General features: G+C 54.5%; 6 protein-coding genes across 6 annotated transcripts; 4 read left to right on the forward strand and 2 right to left on the reverse strand.

Moving 5' to 3' along the window:
* Window positions 1-2,536: 2,536 nt before the first annotated feature.
* Window positions 2,537-5,623, forward strand: PG985_009216 (uncharacterized protein; the record flags this gene model as incomplete). Its single annotated transcript, XM_066828984.1, has 7 exons — window positions 2,537-2,693; window positions 2,756-2,959; window positions 3,025-3,107; window positions 3,165-3,344; window positions 3,400-3,492; window positions 3,550-3,706; window positions 3,759-5,623. 7 exons carry the CDS (start codon window positions 2,537-2,539, stop codon window positions 5,621-5,623), a joined length of 2,739 nt encoding a protein of 912 aa, XP_066683896.1.
* A 968-nt stretch (window positions 5,624-6,591) lies between these two features.
* PG985_009217 (60S ribosomal protein uL3) lies at window positions 6,592-8,089 on the forward strand (the record flags this gene model as incomplete). Its single annotated transcript, XM_066828985.1, has 4 exons — window positions 6,592-6,683; window positions 6,891-7,047; window positions 7,107-7,780; window positions 7,834-8,089. The coding sequence occupies 4 exons, from the start codon at window positions 6,592-6,594 to the stop codon at window positions 8,087-8,089; spliced, it is 1,179 nt and encodes a 392-aa protein (XP_066683897.1).
* A 681-nt stretch (window positions 8,090-8,770) lies between these two features.
* On the forward strand, window positions 8,771-9,385 carry PG985_009218 (ribosomal protein L3; the record flags this gene model as incomplete). The annotated part of the gene is made up of 2 exons (XM_066828986.1): window positions 8,771-9,017; window positions 9,129-9,385. The coding sequence occupies 2 exons, from the start codon at window positions 8,771-8,773 to the stop codon at window positions 9,383-9,385; spliced, it is 504 nt and encodes a 167-aa protein (XP_066683898.1).
* An 832-nt stretch (window positions 9,386-10,217) lies between these two features.
* On the forward strand, window positions 10,218-11,929 carry PG985_009219 (anthranilate synthase component I; the record flags this gene model as incomplete). The annotated part of the gene is made up of 3 exons (XM_066828987.1): window positions 10,218-10,229; window positions 10,311-11,718; window positions 11,805-11,929. 3 exons carry the CDS (start codon window positions 10,218-10,220, stop codon window positions 11,927-11,929), a joined length of 1,545 nt encoding a protein of 514 aa, XP_066683899.1.
* A 137-nt stretch (window positions 11,930-12,066) lies between these two features.
* PG985_009220 (centromere protein V) lies at window positions 12,067-12,679 on the reverse strand (the record flags this gene model as incomplete). The annotated part of the gene is made up of 3 exons (XM_066828988.1): window positions 12,067-12,195; window positions 12,264-12,427; window positions 12,505-12,679. The coding sequence occupies 3 exons, from the start codon at window positions 12,677-12,679 to the stop codon at window positions 12,067-12,069; spliced, it is 468 nt and encodes a 155-aa protein (XP_066683900.1).
* Window positions 12,680-14,446: 1,767 nt separating this feature from the next.
* PG985_009221 (uncharacterized protein) lies at window positions 14,447-16,468 on the reverse strand (the record flags this gene model as incomplete). Its single annotated transcript, XM_066828989.1, has 2 exons — window positions 14,447-15,929; window positions 15,993-16,468. The coding sequence occupies 2 exons, from the start codon at window positions 16,466-16,468 to the stop codon at window positions 14,447-14,449; spliced, it is 1,959 nt and encodes a 652-aa protein (XP_066683901.1).
* Between the last annotated feature and the right edge of the window lie 571 nt (window positions 16,469-17,039).

Genomic DNA, 17,039 nt, shown 5'->3' on the forward strand with positions numbered 1-17,039 from the left:
TCCCGGAAGGGAGACCACCAGCGACTACCGGGAGGGCGGGCAAGGCCTCGGTAGCATGATCACGTCAACTGGGTGATGCTAGGTGCTGGGTGCTGGGTGTGTGTTTGCTTTTCGGTGTGTGGGTGTTGTGTCAAGATCGCCCATCATCCACTTGAATGATCCGGCTACTCTGATGATGCATATGTAGCCGTAGTGCGGTATGTAGAGCGCGGGTTGGGATTGGGCTAAATAGTAAGGGCGTGTGTACGTGCACCGAGCTGGGTAGCCGAACGATGACGAAGGGTGCGATTACTAACCAGGAGCGGGCAGGGTAGTTGTACCCTACGGGCAGCACGCGGCGCGGGCAGTACCTTCAGGGGTTTTTGCAGTTATGGAGCACTCGTACGTAAGCCAGCGTGTGAGAGAAAAGGATTTTCTAGAAGGCTGGGGACAAATTAGCCATCTTGAGTAATGCACCCTGCGCGGTTTTCTGTTAATTCGGAGCGCTGACGGGGCCAGTTGGCGAGGATAAATACTCCGAGCTGCGATAAGCGTCCCTCAATTTAAATGGCCTCCTCTTGGCTCCCTGACGGGTGGATTAGTGGGTGAGGGAGTGTGGCCGTGGCCGTGGCCGTGAGCAGCGCGCGAGGGAGCAGGGAGAGAGAGAGAGAGAGGGAAGTGGTGTGTGTGTTTGTGTAACCGGGTGCTGTGTGGTGCGGGGTGGGGCTCGGGGGCGTGTAGATAGCCCCCTGACGGATGGTGTGTGGTGTGTGGGCGGCTGAACGGAGACAAGGACGCTTTTGGAGGAGGCAGGAGGAAGAGGAAGTCGGGCCAGGGCGTGTCATCATCATGCTAGGACTAGGATTCGGTGGCTCTGGCGCTGGGTATGGTGCCCCATGTTAGCTGTTGGATGGTACACCTTGTTTTTAGTCTCCTTCCGCCGTACCAAACTATGGGAGGGTACCGCTTTTCCCAAATGTTCCTTGCCGCCACCACGGCGATGGGCCAAATTTGGAGCAACCTCTGGCTGGTGCGAGCTAAAAGTCTCCCCTTTGTACCTGGCGAGTACAATGTCTCCACGTTCGTTACATTAACCTTGACCTGTTCCAAACTCATCCGTTCGGGGTTCCTGGGGCTGAAGTACGTACTCGCGCGCTCAGAGGGTACCACGGTTTGGGAGCCGGCGGAAATGGCCGCACTGGTAACGAACTGTTACAGTTCAATGGACCGGTAGCATGTAATGCATCTCATCTTAGGCCTAGAGCGATGCGATACCACAGAGGAGACAGCTAGTTGGACAGTTTCCTCCAATGCAGACGCAGACGCAGCGACACAGACTCTTTGTTAGAGTTTCCATGTGTAATGGCAGGAACAGATCAGGTACCGGCGAAACAAGCATATCGCTCCTTTTTTTTTTTTTCATCGAGGCCCATCCTTCGTCGACCCTCACCCGGCTGGCCATGGCTAACGGAGATGAGACGAGATATACTTACTCGTCACGGCCGGCGCAGTTGTAGTTAGTCTGTCACCCACACAACCCACCCGGAGCCTGAACAGTACAGTACCTAGTTATATCTTGCCAATCCAGACACAACAAGGCGGACGAGGAAATGTTACCTGTGACCTGCCCGCTACTGGTGACGGGTGGGTGGTAATGAGAAACAATAATATAGGGATGGATACTTGATGCCGAATAATAACGGGGGACAAGTGAGAGCAGGGAAGAGAAAAAGAAAAAGGTGGATGTGCCATCTTATGTGTGGGTGAGGCCCGTGAGAGTACGACAAGCGCCGACCCCACAATCAGCCGAAGTAAGCATGGGTACATTGGAGACACAACCAAGTACACAATGTCCCGGTCTTTTTCATGTCGCCTGCTCCAGGGGACCGCTTCCATCTGCATGCTCCACATTACGAAAGTTGTTCTTACGAGCGTCCCGTGGGTAAGGGTAGTTTGCAGCGAGGAGTGAAGACTGAAGAGAGCAGAATTATTGTCTGCTTGCTCCGCCCGTCCTTCTCCTTCTGATCTCGTTCACCACCCAACCCTATCACCCATCTCTTAACCTTCACCCTCCCTCCCACACCCTGCCATCCACAGGCTGGAGCTTCCCCCCAAGATCCAGCCTTGGTCTTTCGCGACACCTTCCTGTCGCACTCGTTAAGCTTTTAGCTTACACCTCTAAATCGCCTCTCCTTACTGCCTCGCCCGGGCTAGAGTTGTTGGGGACCAGGTTTCCGCAATACTCTGTCAGCAGCCATCGAGTTCGGAGAAGCGTCGTGCGGCTGCATTGGCAACCCATCGACTTGGCTCGCGTTCCGACTACACAACGCGACTACGACGACATCTCTGTCCCGTGTCGCCATTGTCGTCTCGGTTTCCCGGCCGAGCCTCAGATCTAACCATCGGCGCATAGCTTCCTCGCGACGTACGCGAGCCGCCTTGGGCCTAGCCAGATCGGTCGGCTCCTCGCCTCAGCCTCCCTTATACTTTTCTCCATCCCCCTTCTTCGTAGATACTCAACCAAGTCTCGCACTTGAGTTGAAATTGGTAGGGCATCATGGCCAACCACAACCCGTCGCCCCAGATGCCGATGCAAATGCATCACGGCGGCCCGCAAGGCCCCCCGCCCAATGCCGCAGTTCACTATGGCGCCGCTGCCGCTGCTCCTTCTCGTCACATTAGTACTGTCAACGAGCATCTGTGGATGCAAATAGGTAAGCTAGTCCGGCTCTGCGCTCGACGCGAAAACAGATCGCTAACCTCGTCGCGTGTATAGGCAGTTTCTCCGAACTGCTTGGCAGCCTCGACGACGCAATGAGCGCATATGAACACGCATTGCGCGCGAACCCACAATCCATCCCAGCGATGAACGCCATCAGTCTGATTCTCCGGACGCGAGAGGAGTTTCATAAGGCCGTGGAGTTCTTGCAGGCCATTCTCAAGATCGATGATAGAAACGGCGAAGTGTGGGGAAGCCTTGGTACGCGCCTATTTACCTCTATCTCTCTTTTGGAGTTGCTCTTGACTGACCGACCCTTTTTACAGGACACTGCTATCTCATGATGGACGATTTGCAGCAGGCGTACGCCGCGTATCAATCGGCTCTAGTAAACCTGCCAAACCCCAAGGTTCGTTTGCCAGTCCGCATGACTCCATTGGGTTATATCACTGACCACCACTCGCAGGAACCCAAGTTGTGGTATGGAATAGGCATTCTTTATGATCGGTACGGGTCTTTGGAGCATGCCGAGGAAGCTTTCTCGCAGGTCATGCAGATGCAGCCCGACTTCGAAAAGGCCAATGAGATTTATTTCCGACTTGGTATAATATACAAGCAACAGTCCAAGTTTGGTCAAAGTCTGGAGGTTTGTTGCGCCCTTCAGAAATCCTTCGAGACCAAGTCTTGCTAACCTCTTCCAGTGTTTCAAATACATCGTGTCTTCTCCCCCGCCGCCTCTGACCGAGGAGGACATTTGGTTCCAAATTGGACACGTCCATGAGCAGCAGAAAGATGTGAGTAGCTCTGAACCTTGATGGGCTGTGTGCACGCAACTAATGCCTTCTCTTCAGTATGACAATGCCAAGTCTGCCTATAACCGCGTGCTGGATCGTGACCCGCACCATGCCAAGGTATTGCAGCAGCTCGGCTGGCTGCATCACAACCAGAGCAGCAGCTACCAGAACCAGGAGCGCGCCATCGAATTCCTCGAGAAATCAGTAGCTGCCGGTAAGTCATATCCCCAAATTCCACTTAAGAGTCGCACTAACGACCCTCATAGACAATAGCGATGCGCAGAGCTGGTATCTCCTTGGGCGATGCTACATGTCGCAGCAGAAGTATCCTAAGGCTTATGAGGCCTATCAACAAGCTGTTTATCGCGACGGGCGGAACCCCACATTCTGGTGCTCCATTGGTGTGCTCTACTACCAGATCAACCAGTACCGCGATGCCCTGGACGCGTATTCTAGGGCCATTCGCCTGAATCCTTACATCTCGGAAGTATGGTACGATCTTGGCACGTTGTATGAAAGCTGCAACAACCAAATCGCAGATGCGCTTGATGCTTATCAGCGAGCTGCTGAGCTTGATCCTCAGAATCCCCACATCAAGGCTAGGCTGCAGCTCCTTCGCGCAGGACAGTCCAACGGTGTTGTGCCTGGCGGGCCTGCTCCTGCTCCTACTGATGTCCATCCTCAGTCTTACCAGGCCCAGGGCCCACAAGCACCTCAATGGACTGGGGCGTCGAGTGCACCCCAACAGCCACAGCCCGGCCGTCCCCTTGGAGGAGGACCTGGCAGTACCAACGGCTACAGGCTCTCTGAGATTAACCCCCCTCAGCCGCCTAACCCCTATGACCAGCGAGAGCCATTCCGCGGCCCAGCTCCGCCGATGCCTCGTCAGCCAAGTCCCCGCCAAGAGCAGCAGATGAGGCCATACGGCGAACCAAACCGCCCAGGTCCCCTCGGCCCTGGACCGGTACCCGGGCCTGTTCAACAACCAGCACCCGGATCTGGGCCAGTGCCAGGCCCAGGACCGGCGCCAAACTCTACTCCCATTCGAAGGGGCCCCTCTCCTGGACCTCATTACGGTCCAGGCCCCCAATCCCAACCGCCTCCGGGATCCCAGCATGCACCGGGTAGAATTGCTAACCCCAACTACACTGGGCCAACAATTCCAACCAGTATGACGCCCGCCAACGTGCAACCTCCGAACGGAGGCCCTCCGCCTCATTCGCTCATGAATTACCGACAGGGATCTCCACGCCCGGAGTCGCGTCCTCATATGCATGACAACCGAATGCCTTCTCCCAAGTCGGCTTACCCGCAACACCCACCGCCTTACCCGCATCATCCCGAGGCTGGCCCCAGCGGCATGGACAACAGCGTCGTCCATACCCCCAAGGGCCCAGGCCCGATGGGCCCGGAGGGACCTATGCACCGTGATGACCGCCCGTCTTCCGTTGGCCCCAAGAGGATGAGAGAGTGGGAAGAGGATACGTCGATGAAGAAGCCTGCTTCTGAAGAGAACAGAGCTATTCTCCATGACATGCGTCACCGACGTCCTTCAACTCCGCTGCGCGGTGGTCCTGAGCCGTACCGTCGCAACTCGCCTGAGGCCCATCGCTTTGCTGATGAACGCAGAATGGATGACCAGCGCCGTGCAGCAGCTGCAGCAGAGGACCAACGCCGCACTGAGGATCTGCGTCGCGCCGAGGAACAGCGACACGGCAATGACCAATACCATCCTTCAGATGCTGCTCATCATCCCCCACAGCACTCGATGCCGCCAAATCACCTCCCACCGATGCAGCCTCAGGGTCCTTCGCCCATGCAGGGTATCATCCATGAACCCCCACCACCCAGCGCCGCTCCCAAAGAGTACCCCCAAGACGAACGTCCCAGGGTGGAACACAACCCTACACCAGCTCCACCTCCGCTCAATGAGCCCGAGCGTGCCGCCAGGAAAATGGATGTCGACGAAGATTATGATGACAGTGGCGAAGAAGAAAAGAAGGTCCCCATCGGTGGTCCAACATCCGGCCCGCCCTCAGCTGCGGGTGATATGAAGACCACGACACCGACCAGCGCGACCATGAATGGCATGGGCCCTGGGCCCACCCCCAAGACGGAGGGTACTGCGTAAGAGTAAATGATAATAAATCCAGGAGGTACATATTCGATTGATGCTATCAACACCGCAAGGTGATGGTGGTGGTGGTGGCGGTTGTTTTGTTGGAAGCACAGTCATGATCATACATACCCTTTTCCTTGAAATCGTTTTATTGTTGAATTCTTAAATTTTCCCCGCTGCTGCGTGTAAATCATCTCAGGGAGGTCTCGTTAGGATGTCGAGCTTGAGCTTGGAGTTGGCTGAAGGAGATAGAAAGACAGTCGCTAGCATTCACTTTATTTCGCACATTTTTGCAGTGAAATGAATCACATATTACGCATCACGAAATCATCTGGCTTCTTCGCTTCGTTTTACTGTGCAGTTACTACGTGTGATGAAGGTCCGATACATTCATAGCCTCTAGCACACACAGAAGTGTATGAAAGCCAATCCCGCATTTCCCTTCCCAGAATGAATTATTGGTTATCTAATATTTGTCCTACATTTGCAGTTTTGGTATGTATGTGTGTGGTTCGCAGTATGTTTGTTGCCGGCATCACCCAGTGTAGATCTTGGTGGGTGAATAGTAGACATACGTTAAGCTCGGCGAACATTAGGTCGGCACTGTCATCTATTCAATTGATTCATTGGAAAGTGTGCACGGATCACTTGAGATTGCTTTTCGAGTGGGGTATCATTCCATCATCTGGGCTTATCTTATCTTTTTTTCGAACCCTAACGGTGGTTTCGGTTTTTCCGTGGTTTTCCCCCAGCAGCATCTGCCGCACCAACAATTATTGGGGCAAGGGCGCACCAATACAGTAGCCAACGACAGAAAGCTCAAGCCCGGGAAAATTGTGGGTTGCACTCTTTTTGCGCATCCATCCAGAAAAGAGTCGGAAACTTGTGTAGTTTTTTACTCTTCTCCCCCCCTTCAACCACCCATCGCCAAACGCCCAAAGACTGCACTCCTATCCTTCACGACAGGAACAGTCTTCAAGATGTCTCACCGAAAGTTCGAGGCTCCCCGTCACGGTTCGCTGGCATACCTGCCCCGTAAGCGTGCCGCCCGCCACCGGGGTAAGGTAAAGTCGTGAGTACTCTCCCACCTATTTTTTTGCACGGCAGTTGGGGCGCATTGGGGGATATCGCGGAGGACAACCATTGGGACTGGGATTGGGATTTTTTTCTCCGGCTGCAGATTCTGCAGCGGAAGCCAATTCTTCACCGTTGGGTGTAGCGATGTCCAAATGTGCTTGGTTGAAAACATTTGCTAATCAGTGCCACTCTTTTCCACCAGGTTCCCCAAGGATGACCCCAAGAAGCCCGTCCACTTGACGGCCACTATGGGCTACAAGGCCGGTATGACCACTATCGTCCGCGACGTCGACCGTCCCGGTGCCAAGTCGCACAAGAAGGAGGTCGTCGAGGCCGTTACCATTATTGATACTCCACCTGTACGAACAACGCAGCCCGCTTGGCTCATTTGTGCCTATGGCTAACATCTTTATTCTAGATGATCGTTGTTGGTCTTGTGGGCTACATCGAGACTCCCCGCGGTCTGCGATCGCTCACCACCGTCTGGGCCGAGCATCTTTCCGACGAGGTCAAGCGCCGCTTCTACAAGAACTGGTACAAGTCTAAGAAGAAGGCCTTCACCAAGTACGCCAAGAAGCACTCCGAGACCAAGGCCTCCAGCATCACCCGCGAGCTCGAGCGCATGAAGAAGTACTGCACCGTCGTCCGTGTCCTCGCCCACACTCAGATCCGCAAGACCCCTCTCAAGCAGAAGAAGGCCCACCTTATGGAGATCCAGGTCAACGGTGGCTCCGTTGCCGAGAAGGTCGACTTCGGCCACGGTCTCTTCGAGAAGCCCTTCGAGATCGACACCATCTTCGAGCAGGATGAGATGATCGATGTCATCGCCGTCACCAAGGGTCACGGTTACAACGGTGTCACCGCCCGTTGGGGCACCAAGAAGCTTCCGCGTAAGACTCACAAGGGTCTCCGTAAGGTCGCTTGTATCGGTGCTTGGCACCCGTCCCACGTCCAGTGGACTGTTGCCCGTGCCGGTCAGATGGGTTACCACCACCGTACCTCGGTCAACCACAAGGTTTACCGCATTGGCAAGGGTGACAACGAGTCCAACGCTTCCACTGAGCAGGACGTCACCAAGAAGGCCATCACTCCGTAAGTTCTTCTCTTAATGATGTCCCAAGTATTATTATTAACAATTTTTCTAGTCTGGGTGGCTTCGTCCGCTATGGTGAGGTCAAGAACGACTTCGTCATGGTCAAGGGTTCCGTCCCTGGTGTCAAGAAGCGAGTCATGACCCTCCGCAAGTCCATGTTCACGCACACCTCGCGCAAGGCCCTCGAGAAGGTCGAGCTCAAGTGGATCGACACCTCGTCCGAGTTCGGACACGGTGCTTTCCAGACCCCCGCGGAGAAGAAGCAGTACCAGGGTACTCTCAAGAAGGACCTTGCCGCCTCCTCGTAAAGAGTTGGTCATGTCTTTTCTCGTTCTGGTTCTGGTCCATGTATCGGAGTTACTGGGTTGCTTTTCTCACGGCTTTTCGTGACGGGCATGGTGGTATGAAAATAGGAATCTGATACCGCAGCTAATGACAAGTTGCAATGAACAAAAGCCCAAACTACCCAGTATCATCTTGTAAAGCACCTCGTGAAATCTAGTGAATGATGTCGTAAAACCTCGGAAAGGTCGTATCTACAGTCCAGGCTGGCATTTGTCATCTGCATTAATTTTCAGGTGATGAAAGGCTTGGATGCGCTGGTTTAGCTGATGATATATGCGCTATGATTGTTAGTAGCATCCAATCATTTTTTGTTCAGGACCCCAGCAAGCTCATACGTCACCGCCCGCCTTGATCAACCTTCCATCTACGCATGTCAATCGCCAATGTCAATCGCATCAACTCCCCCGTCATTTAGACATCTGATCTGCCGGTTAACTACATTGTTTCCGAAGAGACCCTACGTGATCCTACCTTCTACGAAAGACCTAGATCGGGCAAGACTGGAGCGTGCGAATACCCACACAGTACGCAGCAGCTTCGCACACAGCAAGCTATCGTCGGTAGATACCATTCCAAGGCTCGTTTCTTGGTCAGCCAGTACTCGCCATCGCCACCGCAGCTTCACGACTACACGGCCACTCAGCATGGCGTCAGACGAAGACTACATGGCCTTCCTCGACAAGGCCAACAAGGACCCGAGCGAGGGCTATGCGAAGCCGGCCAGCAGCGGCGGCGCGAAGCTCGAGTTCAAGGCCACGGACCACGGAGTCCAGGTTCCGGCTGCCTTGAAGGAGGTAGCGCAAGATGCGTTCTACGTCAGCGATGCGGATGAGCCCTTCGTCCCGGTCGCGCTGAAATGGGACGAGGGTGGCAAGGGCTTGCCGGACGAAGGTACGTTGTTGATTATGCGCGTTAACATTACATGCGTGGAACAACAAGTTCTACTCCTATGCATTCAAGGAGGGGGGATTTGTACAAGCTAAGCTGATGCCATGTCACCAGAGGAGTTTGCGAAACTGATCGCGCACCCGAACCCGTCGTCGGCCAACGTCGAGCTGCAAGACCCGGCGGACTGGGACCCCCAGGGCCAGTACACCAAGATTCTGGAAGCCGTGCGCAAGGCCGGCCAGGGCAACGATGTCCGGATCTACAGGGTGCCCAAGGACGGCTCGCGGGTCGAGTACTGGGTCGTCACCACCGAGGGCAAGGGGAAGGATGCGAAATTGGTGGGTGTCAAGGCACTGGCTGTTGAGAGCTAGGTTCTTTTCGTCGTTGGACGATATTACAAGTGCAAGGAAGGGGCATGGTTTGAAGGGTTAGGCGTTTTGGGGAGCGATAGTCCATATGTAGGAATGGCATACACGATTTCATGATACAGAGTTGTAGGTTGCGTGCCCTCGTACTTGGAGTGTGGCACATCATGGACTTCTGTTGAAGAGATTCTTATGAGTAGATAGGTAGTCATCAATTTCTAAGATTTGGTTCTGCAACATTGGCATTGCATCAGCCAATGCCATCAGTTCTCCTTGGGGTTGTATTTTGAACTATGCAGGCCATACGAGAGAAGCATTGCTCACCCGCTTGGTGGTTGGGTTGGGTGACGAGAATCCAAGCGTGGTCTTCCGTATACGGCGTAAACGACTCATACATGATTAGAGGGAGAAATATATATGTACCCTTGGACTTTTATGTGAATACATCTGATAAAGTCTTATTAGGCTTCACAGGAGCCTACCTAATGCCTAACGCAGAAACCTTATACTTGCTTTGGGTGAGGCTCTGCCGACTTCAGACATGGTCAGGGCAAATTGACGTCGAATTGGTGGGATGGATAGTGGGCTTAGCTAGCTCCCCTTGTCTCGTGTAAACTGCCCCGCGGTCCGATAACAGGAACTATCTGCCAAAATTTCGGGGATATTATCTGTAAGCTTGCAAGACATGGCGAGCATAAGCTTACACCCTTGAGTCACCGGTCGCGATTCCCACCTGTTCTGGTGCCATAAAGACTCGGGCTCTCTTGTACAGTGAGCTCCATCTTCTATTCTGCGATCTCGAGTGCAAAGAACAACAACCAGCAGGCTCTGACTCACCATGGATCAAGCGGTAAGATTGCTCTGTCGCACATCCCTGTACCCCGCCAACCTTGGTGTGTTGTGCGAAACTGACCCAAGATGGTGATGACAGGATGTGATACTGCCGTCTTGCGAGACCATAAAGGATCTCCTCTCGAAGCCCCAGCCGGGTCCTAAAAAGGCCAATCTCGTCCCAGTCTACGGCCAGATCTCCGCCGATCTCATAACGCCGTCGGCCGCCTACCTCAAGATCTCGGCTCACTCCAAGTCCGAATACTCCTTCCTCTTCGAAAGCGCCGCTACCGAGCGCCTGGGCCGCTACAGCTTCGTCGCCGCGAACCCTCGCAAGGTTATCACAACAGGCGAAGGCCATGGCGAGTCTTGCGACCCATTGCCCGGGCTCGAAGCCGAGCTCGAGCGCTTCGTGACGCTCGATGTGCCGGGAGTCACGCTGCCGCCGCTGACGGGTGGCGCGGTGGGCTACGTTGGCTACGACTGTGTGCGCTACTTTGAGCCCAAGACGGCTCGACCTATGAATGATGTGCTCAAGATCCCCGAGTCCATCTTCATGCTCTTTGACACCATTGTCGCATTCGACCGCTTCTACGGCATCGCCAAGGTCATCACCTACATCCCCGTCCCGGAAGACCTCGGAACCCTCGAGGCGGAATACCAGAAGGCCACGGCCACCATCACCGAGCTGATTGAGGTCCTCAATGCGCCCGATATCCCCCTGCCCGAGCAAGGCCCGATCAAGCTCGGCCAGGAGTATACGTCCAACATTGGCCAGAAGGGATACGAGGGGCACGTCACGGCCTTGAAGAAGCACATTGTGGCAGGCGACATCATCCAGGCGGTGCCTTCACAGCGCTTTGCCCGGCCTACGACGCTACACCCGTTCAACATCTACCGCCATCTCCGTACCGTCAACCCCTCGCCATACCTGTTCTACATCAACTGCAAGGACTTCCAGATCGTGGGCGCATCGCCCGAGCTCCTGGTGAAGAGCGAAGCTGGGCGTGTAATCACCCACCCCATTGCCGGTACTGTCAAGCGCGGCAAGACGCCCGAGGAAGACGAGAGGCTTGGCGCGGAGCTGAGGAACTCGCTGAAGGACCGAGCCGAGCACGTCATGTTGGTGGATTTGGCGCGCAACGACGTGAACCGCATCTGCGACCCCCTGACGACGCGCGTGGACCGACTGATGGTGGTCGAGAAGTTCAGCCACGTTCAACATCTGGTGTCCCAGGTTTCTGGCGTTCTCCGGCCAGGCCAGACAAGGTTTGACGCTTTCCGCTCCATCTTCCCTGCCGGAACAGTGTCTGGTGCGCCTAAGGTCAAGGCCATGGAACTTATTGCCGAGTTGGAGAAGGAGAAGCGAGGTGTCTACGCCGGTGCCGTCGGCTACTTTGGCTATAACAGCGTAGACATGGATGGCAAGGAGAGCGAGGGTGAGATGGATACTTGCATTGCCCTTCGTACCATGTTGGTCAAGGATGGTACTGCGTATCTCCAGGCTGGTAAGTTATCTTCCCATATCCGGCCTCTTTCATACGGCCTGTTCGGTATATTCCGACGCAGCTCCACTTACTGACCATGGAAATAGGAGGCGGCATCGTGTTCGACTCGGATGAGTATGATGAGTGGATGGAGACGATGAACAAGTTGGCGGCCAACATACAGTGCATCACATCGGCGGAAAAGTTGTATGCCAAGCGACAGAAGTCATGAGTCGTTTCGCTATGGTGGACGGGATCAATTGGTTTGCTAGACGAATGGTGGCATCCATTCTGTGTGTGTGAAAACCAAGGTGAGAAGAAAAATAATAGCATGGCGTTTCCGGAATCTACAAAAGCAACGTTGTTGGTCTACTTCAACTCCCCTTTCTCTTCGTCCCAGTAGTGGCCCGCCAAGTCACCGGCCGGTTTGACCAGGCTAATACCGTCGAGCTTCTTCAACTTGAGCTCATCAAGGTTGACACCGTAGATTGTGCGAGCCTATTCAAAAGGTAGGTTAGTGGAGTGAGGAAGGGCTGAGGAAGGGCAGAACTGGGAAGGGAACTTACGCTGATGCCGTACTTGTGCGGCTTGAAGACGTCCCGGAAGTCGATGGCCAGGCTGGCTCCGCACTTAGGGCAGAAGAGCTGGTCTTTGGCCTTGGTGTTGAACTGGTAGGACGCGCAGCGAGAGCGGCTGTCGTTGTGCCACTTGACGTCGGCGGCCTCGGGGTCTAGTGATGGGGGTGAAAAGTGTCAGTGTCAGAGATAACACCCACACATATATGAACAAATAGGCAGAAGAACTTACAGATTAGCAGATAGCCGAAGCGGGTGCAAGCGGAACAGTTGCAGTTCACCACCTCGTACTCGGACAGCGGCGGCGAGAGGGTAACGGAGAACTTGATGTAGCCACAGTGGCAGCCGCACTCGTGGGTGCTGCTGTTGGCCTTCTTGCCCTCTTCGGTGGTGGCGGTGTTGGTCATGGTTGGGCCTCGGACGGGATCTATCGTGAACGACATTGGGGACTGACTGTTTTGTTAGACTATGCTCTTTATTTAGAAATATGTATCACCAACAAGTGCTTTTCTCCCCAGGGAACAGGTATCGGCCGCGATTGGTAATACGAGGAGACTGTTTCCGATTTGGCTTGGCTTCTAGGCAGACAACTGGGGAATTTGATGATGGAGGATTATATAAATAGGTTGAGATGGGTACCCCTCAATCTTTGGTAATCAGCAAGCGAGACCCATACTGTTAGTGCTCACCCGGTAGGCGGCAGGAGGATCAGAATCCCGGGGTTTGGGTAAGCAGCCACCTCGCATGCAGCGTAGCAGCCAAAGAGCGGTAACGGGGATGCTTGCCGGAAGAAGCTTAAGTAATAGCAGAGAGCGACATGTTGACTGGGCATCTTCGTGTATGAAAGGCCGCATTTGGCTGGCGTAAAGTTGGTGGACCTGCGGGTGCTCGTGACGGGCATCTATCAACGATCTCCCATATACGTGAATACCGCATTATGCACTCGAGAACAATGGCCCTTCACGTTATGCACCCCTATTGCTCCGGCTTGGTCCTGGCAGATGCCCCGACTGGCTGGCGGCAGACCTCCGGTGCCGGCCGGGGCGCTGGGCGCTTCGGAGGAATGCCTGGGTTCTAACATCCCCTCGGTCCCTGTTCGCGAGGCCGAGTTCGCAGAACTACAGAACCGCTAGCCTCTTACCGAATATATTTGACTTGCATGTAGTGTAAAAAGAGGTCGTCACACCGACTGTCAAAAACCCCATGTGTTGTCAGTAGGCGGTGCGGCATTGGCGAATTTCAAGTATAGCAGGCCCAGTCTCGGGAAGCAAAGCATTTGAGAGGTCAAGATTCACCACATCAGGCGATGACTACCAACTCATTGGCATCTTCGCCGGCGTCGACAAAGATGCAGGGTATCCGCCGCTGCGGGAGGACAAGTGCTATGATGCCCCTATTCATGTTTACGTTTATGATAGTGATGGGACCAATATGAGCTTAATCTCATAATCGCCCCAGTGATTATCGTAGTCTTGCCTTGGAGGATGGGACAGTCCTGATGCTCGACAAGCATGTGTTGACAGGATAGTAGGCCACAGTAGTATAGCTCTGAATTGTCCGCCAATAAGCGCATTATCGTGGCTTGCGTCATGCCTTGTTCCCCGGGCACTTGACAGACAGTGCGGAAGGCTCGCAGAACCCAAAGAACGTAAAGGTTACAGTAGACACGTGCTCTAATCGACCCTCATCGCGTTCACGGATTAGTATCATATTCCATACGGGAACTCGAAACGCTCGAGAGATATCATATATACATAGTGTTATTAAGGTCGCTGGCCTAGGCCTATTCTAGCCAGTCAGCAAGTCGTGTAAGCAAGCCGCTTATTCTAAACAAGAGATCCGCGAAGCTCGTCTGTCTCATCGCTTGTAGTGTCGCAAACAAATCAATCTCAAGAAAAACCCAGTAACCCAAACTTTTCGTGTGTACAACCAGGGGGAAACTCCCCCTTTTTCCAGAAACGCCGGTGGGTATGCTTCTTCTATAAACGCAGCCAACCGCGAGCAAAGTGGTATCTCGAACAACATCAAACATGACTCTGTGCCACTGCCGCTTCCCAATTCTCAGAAGCCCCCTTTTCGTTCTGTCCATCATGACCAATCGTCATCGTGCAAGTCCAAAATATTGATTAAACAGTAAGATAGTTGGGTATATAATTCAGGTCAAAGAAAAGCGCTTAGACTTGGTGTCGTTCCTGCTCCGTGGTGCGCGGGACGACCGATAGCGCGGCGTGGTTGGCACCATCATGGCGCTTCTCGGCCGCGCCGTCATCGACTGCGCCGTCTGCAGTATTCTCGGCGCCGCTGTCGGCTGCGTCGTTGTTCGAGGGAGTACCGGGAGCAAAGTTGCTCTTTGCGCGGATCTTGTGGCCGTACAGGTAGAAGATGACGGGGATGGGGACAAGAACTGCGGCGACGCATCCAAGTACAGTAGCGGCGTAATTGATGCCCAAACCCTCGAACATGTAGGTGGAGAACAGCGGGAAACCAGCACCGGCAAGCGACCGCAGGAAAGTGTTTCCGGCAATGGCCGACGCAGCGAACATCAAGTAGGCGTCCACCAAGTAGTTGAGGGCTTGGAGGAAGATGGCCATCAGACCATAGCCAGTCAGAAGTCCAGAGAGAGTAGGGACAATCCAGTGGATATCCTCACGGTAGCCAGACCAGCCGAACCAAAAGATGCCAGCGGAGAACGCAACGCCACCGGCGATAATAACGGGGAGACGCCATTCCGGAATGGGAACGCCGTTGTTGGCGGCCAGCTTCCTCTGGTACGAAGGCTGCATGAGCAGCACATTGGTGCCGGCAATAAGCTGACCGACAATCATACCAAAGAAGCAAAGACCAGACTTGCCCGCGCTGAAACCGTGGATGCCCTGGAAAACGAAGGGGTATGCAGTGAGGAAAAGATACAGGAGACCGTAGATGAAGGCCATGTAGATAGAAATGAGAGTCACAATGGGCTCGAAAAAGAGCAGTCGCATCGGACGGGTGAAGTTCTTCTGGATGAGCTCCACCAAGTCGACCTCGATTTCCTCCTGCTTGGCGTGGATACCCCAGTTCTTGGTACGGCGTCGCAGTTCAGCCGCCTTTGAGACGAGGATGACGGGCGGGTACGTCTCCTCGAGGAAGAAGAGGTCGAGGACAAAAGCGGCAAAGCCCATGATGGCGACAACATACATGGTCCATCGCCATCCAAGGTAGGACTCGACAATGAATCCACCGACAAAGGGCGCCAGCAGCGGGCCGGTGAAAACGCACATGGAGAAGATGGTGATGGCCACACCACGCGTAGCATTGTCGAACATATCCGAGAAGACGGCAGCGACGACGGCCAGCGGGCAGGCTCCGAAGAAGCCGGCGAAGAAACGGCAGATGAGGAGGGTCTGTAGATCCTTGGCCGTTGCGCATGCGATGCAAAAGATGGAGAAACCGAACATAGCAGTCACGATAGGGAGCCTTCGGCCCTTCAACTCGGATAGGGGTGCCCACAAAGTCGGGCCAAACGCGAATCCGAGCACGTACAGGGACACACCAAGAATACCAACTTCGGCGCTAACACCAAAGAGCTTGGCGACGGGTTTTGTGGCGGCGGAGAAGATACTAGAGCCGAATGCGGCAGTCATGGTAGTATACCCAAGCATAGCGGCTGTCAGCAATCTGGAGAAGCACGGGTTAGTATTTTCAGCGTGGATTATATGCAGCAGGGGGGTAAAAGCTCACTTCTTCTTCAGCGGCCAGTTCTGAGCGTGGTAGGGGTCATTCTCGCCGTCAAATTCCACCACATACTCCTCCTGTTCCGGCAAGGGAGGCGGGAAGGGCTTGCCGGCGCCGAAGGCCGGCAGGGGCTTGGTGGCTGTCGAGTGACGGCTCCGCAGACTACGGCCTATCGTCTCGCTGTGCTGACTTCGGGCCGTGTAGATGCGGCTCAGCTCGGTGGGATGCCTCTCGAGGTCGCCCTGGGTCGAGATGCGGCTCATGCCGCCGGTGCGCAGCCGTGCCATGCGTCCATTCTCGTTACTAGATTCAGTCGATACGGACGACGCCGTCGCAACACGCTCGATCTCATTGCTGGCTCTGCGGGGTGGCTTTTCTTGTCCGGGGGGCTGCAGGTGTTGCTGGTCTGTCGCGTGGGTTCCTCCTAGGCGCGCATCCTCCTGAGCGCGCGCGAGCTCTCGATCGACCTCGTCCATGGCCATCTTCACCTGGGTTCACGGCTGGTTGTCGAAGCACTGCGGGGATGCGTGTTGCTACTACCGTAGGCCGGCGCTCGGTGTTCTTGTAGGTAGCTGTGATGTATAAGCTACGTCACTCTGGCGCAAGTGCGTGTAGATTGATTGGGAGCCGGGTGTAAGGATCCAAGTATACAACCCCCAAGAAGCAAGGACGGGATGAAGCTATTATTATACCTGGGGTACTAGAAAGGAGCGGAGGAAGAATGGGGAGTAACGGTGAAGTCCATATAGCCCAGAGAAAGTTCGCGAAGATGGGGGATGGAGTCGTAGTAGTAGCAACAGCAATAGTCCAGTCGAGCCCCCAGGGTATCAGGGTAGGCCAACATTCTTTTGCCGTTCACATGAAATGTTATGGTCCCATTGCGCCTGGCTAGTAGTAGTCTACCACACTTGACCCATCGCTTCCCGGTAGAAAATCCTCCCAGAAGCCAGAGCAAAACCCAGAGAATGTCCACTTGTCCACCTGTGCCACTACGGGTGGATGCTCAGCTTTCCATATTGCGTATGGGGGGTCCATCTGGGAAGATTGGCATGG

The sequence above is a fragment of the Apiospora marii genome (assembly GCF_038362585.1).
Source record: "Apiospora marii strain CBS 49790 chromosome Unknown utg000005l_segment0_segment0, whole genome shotgun sequence".
Classification (NCBI taxonomy): domain Eukaryota; kingdom Fungi; phylum Ascomycota; class Sordariomycetes; order Amphisphaeriales; family Apiosporaceae; genus Apiospora; species Apiospora marii.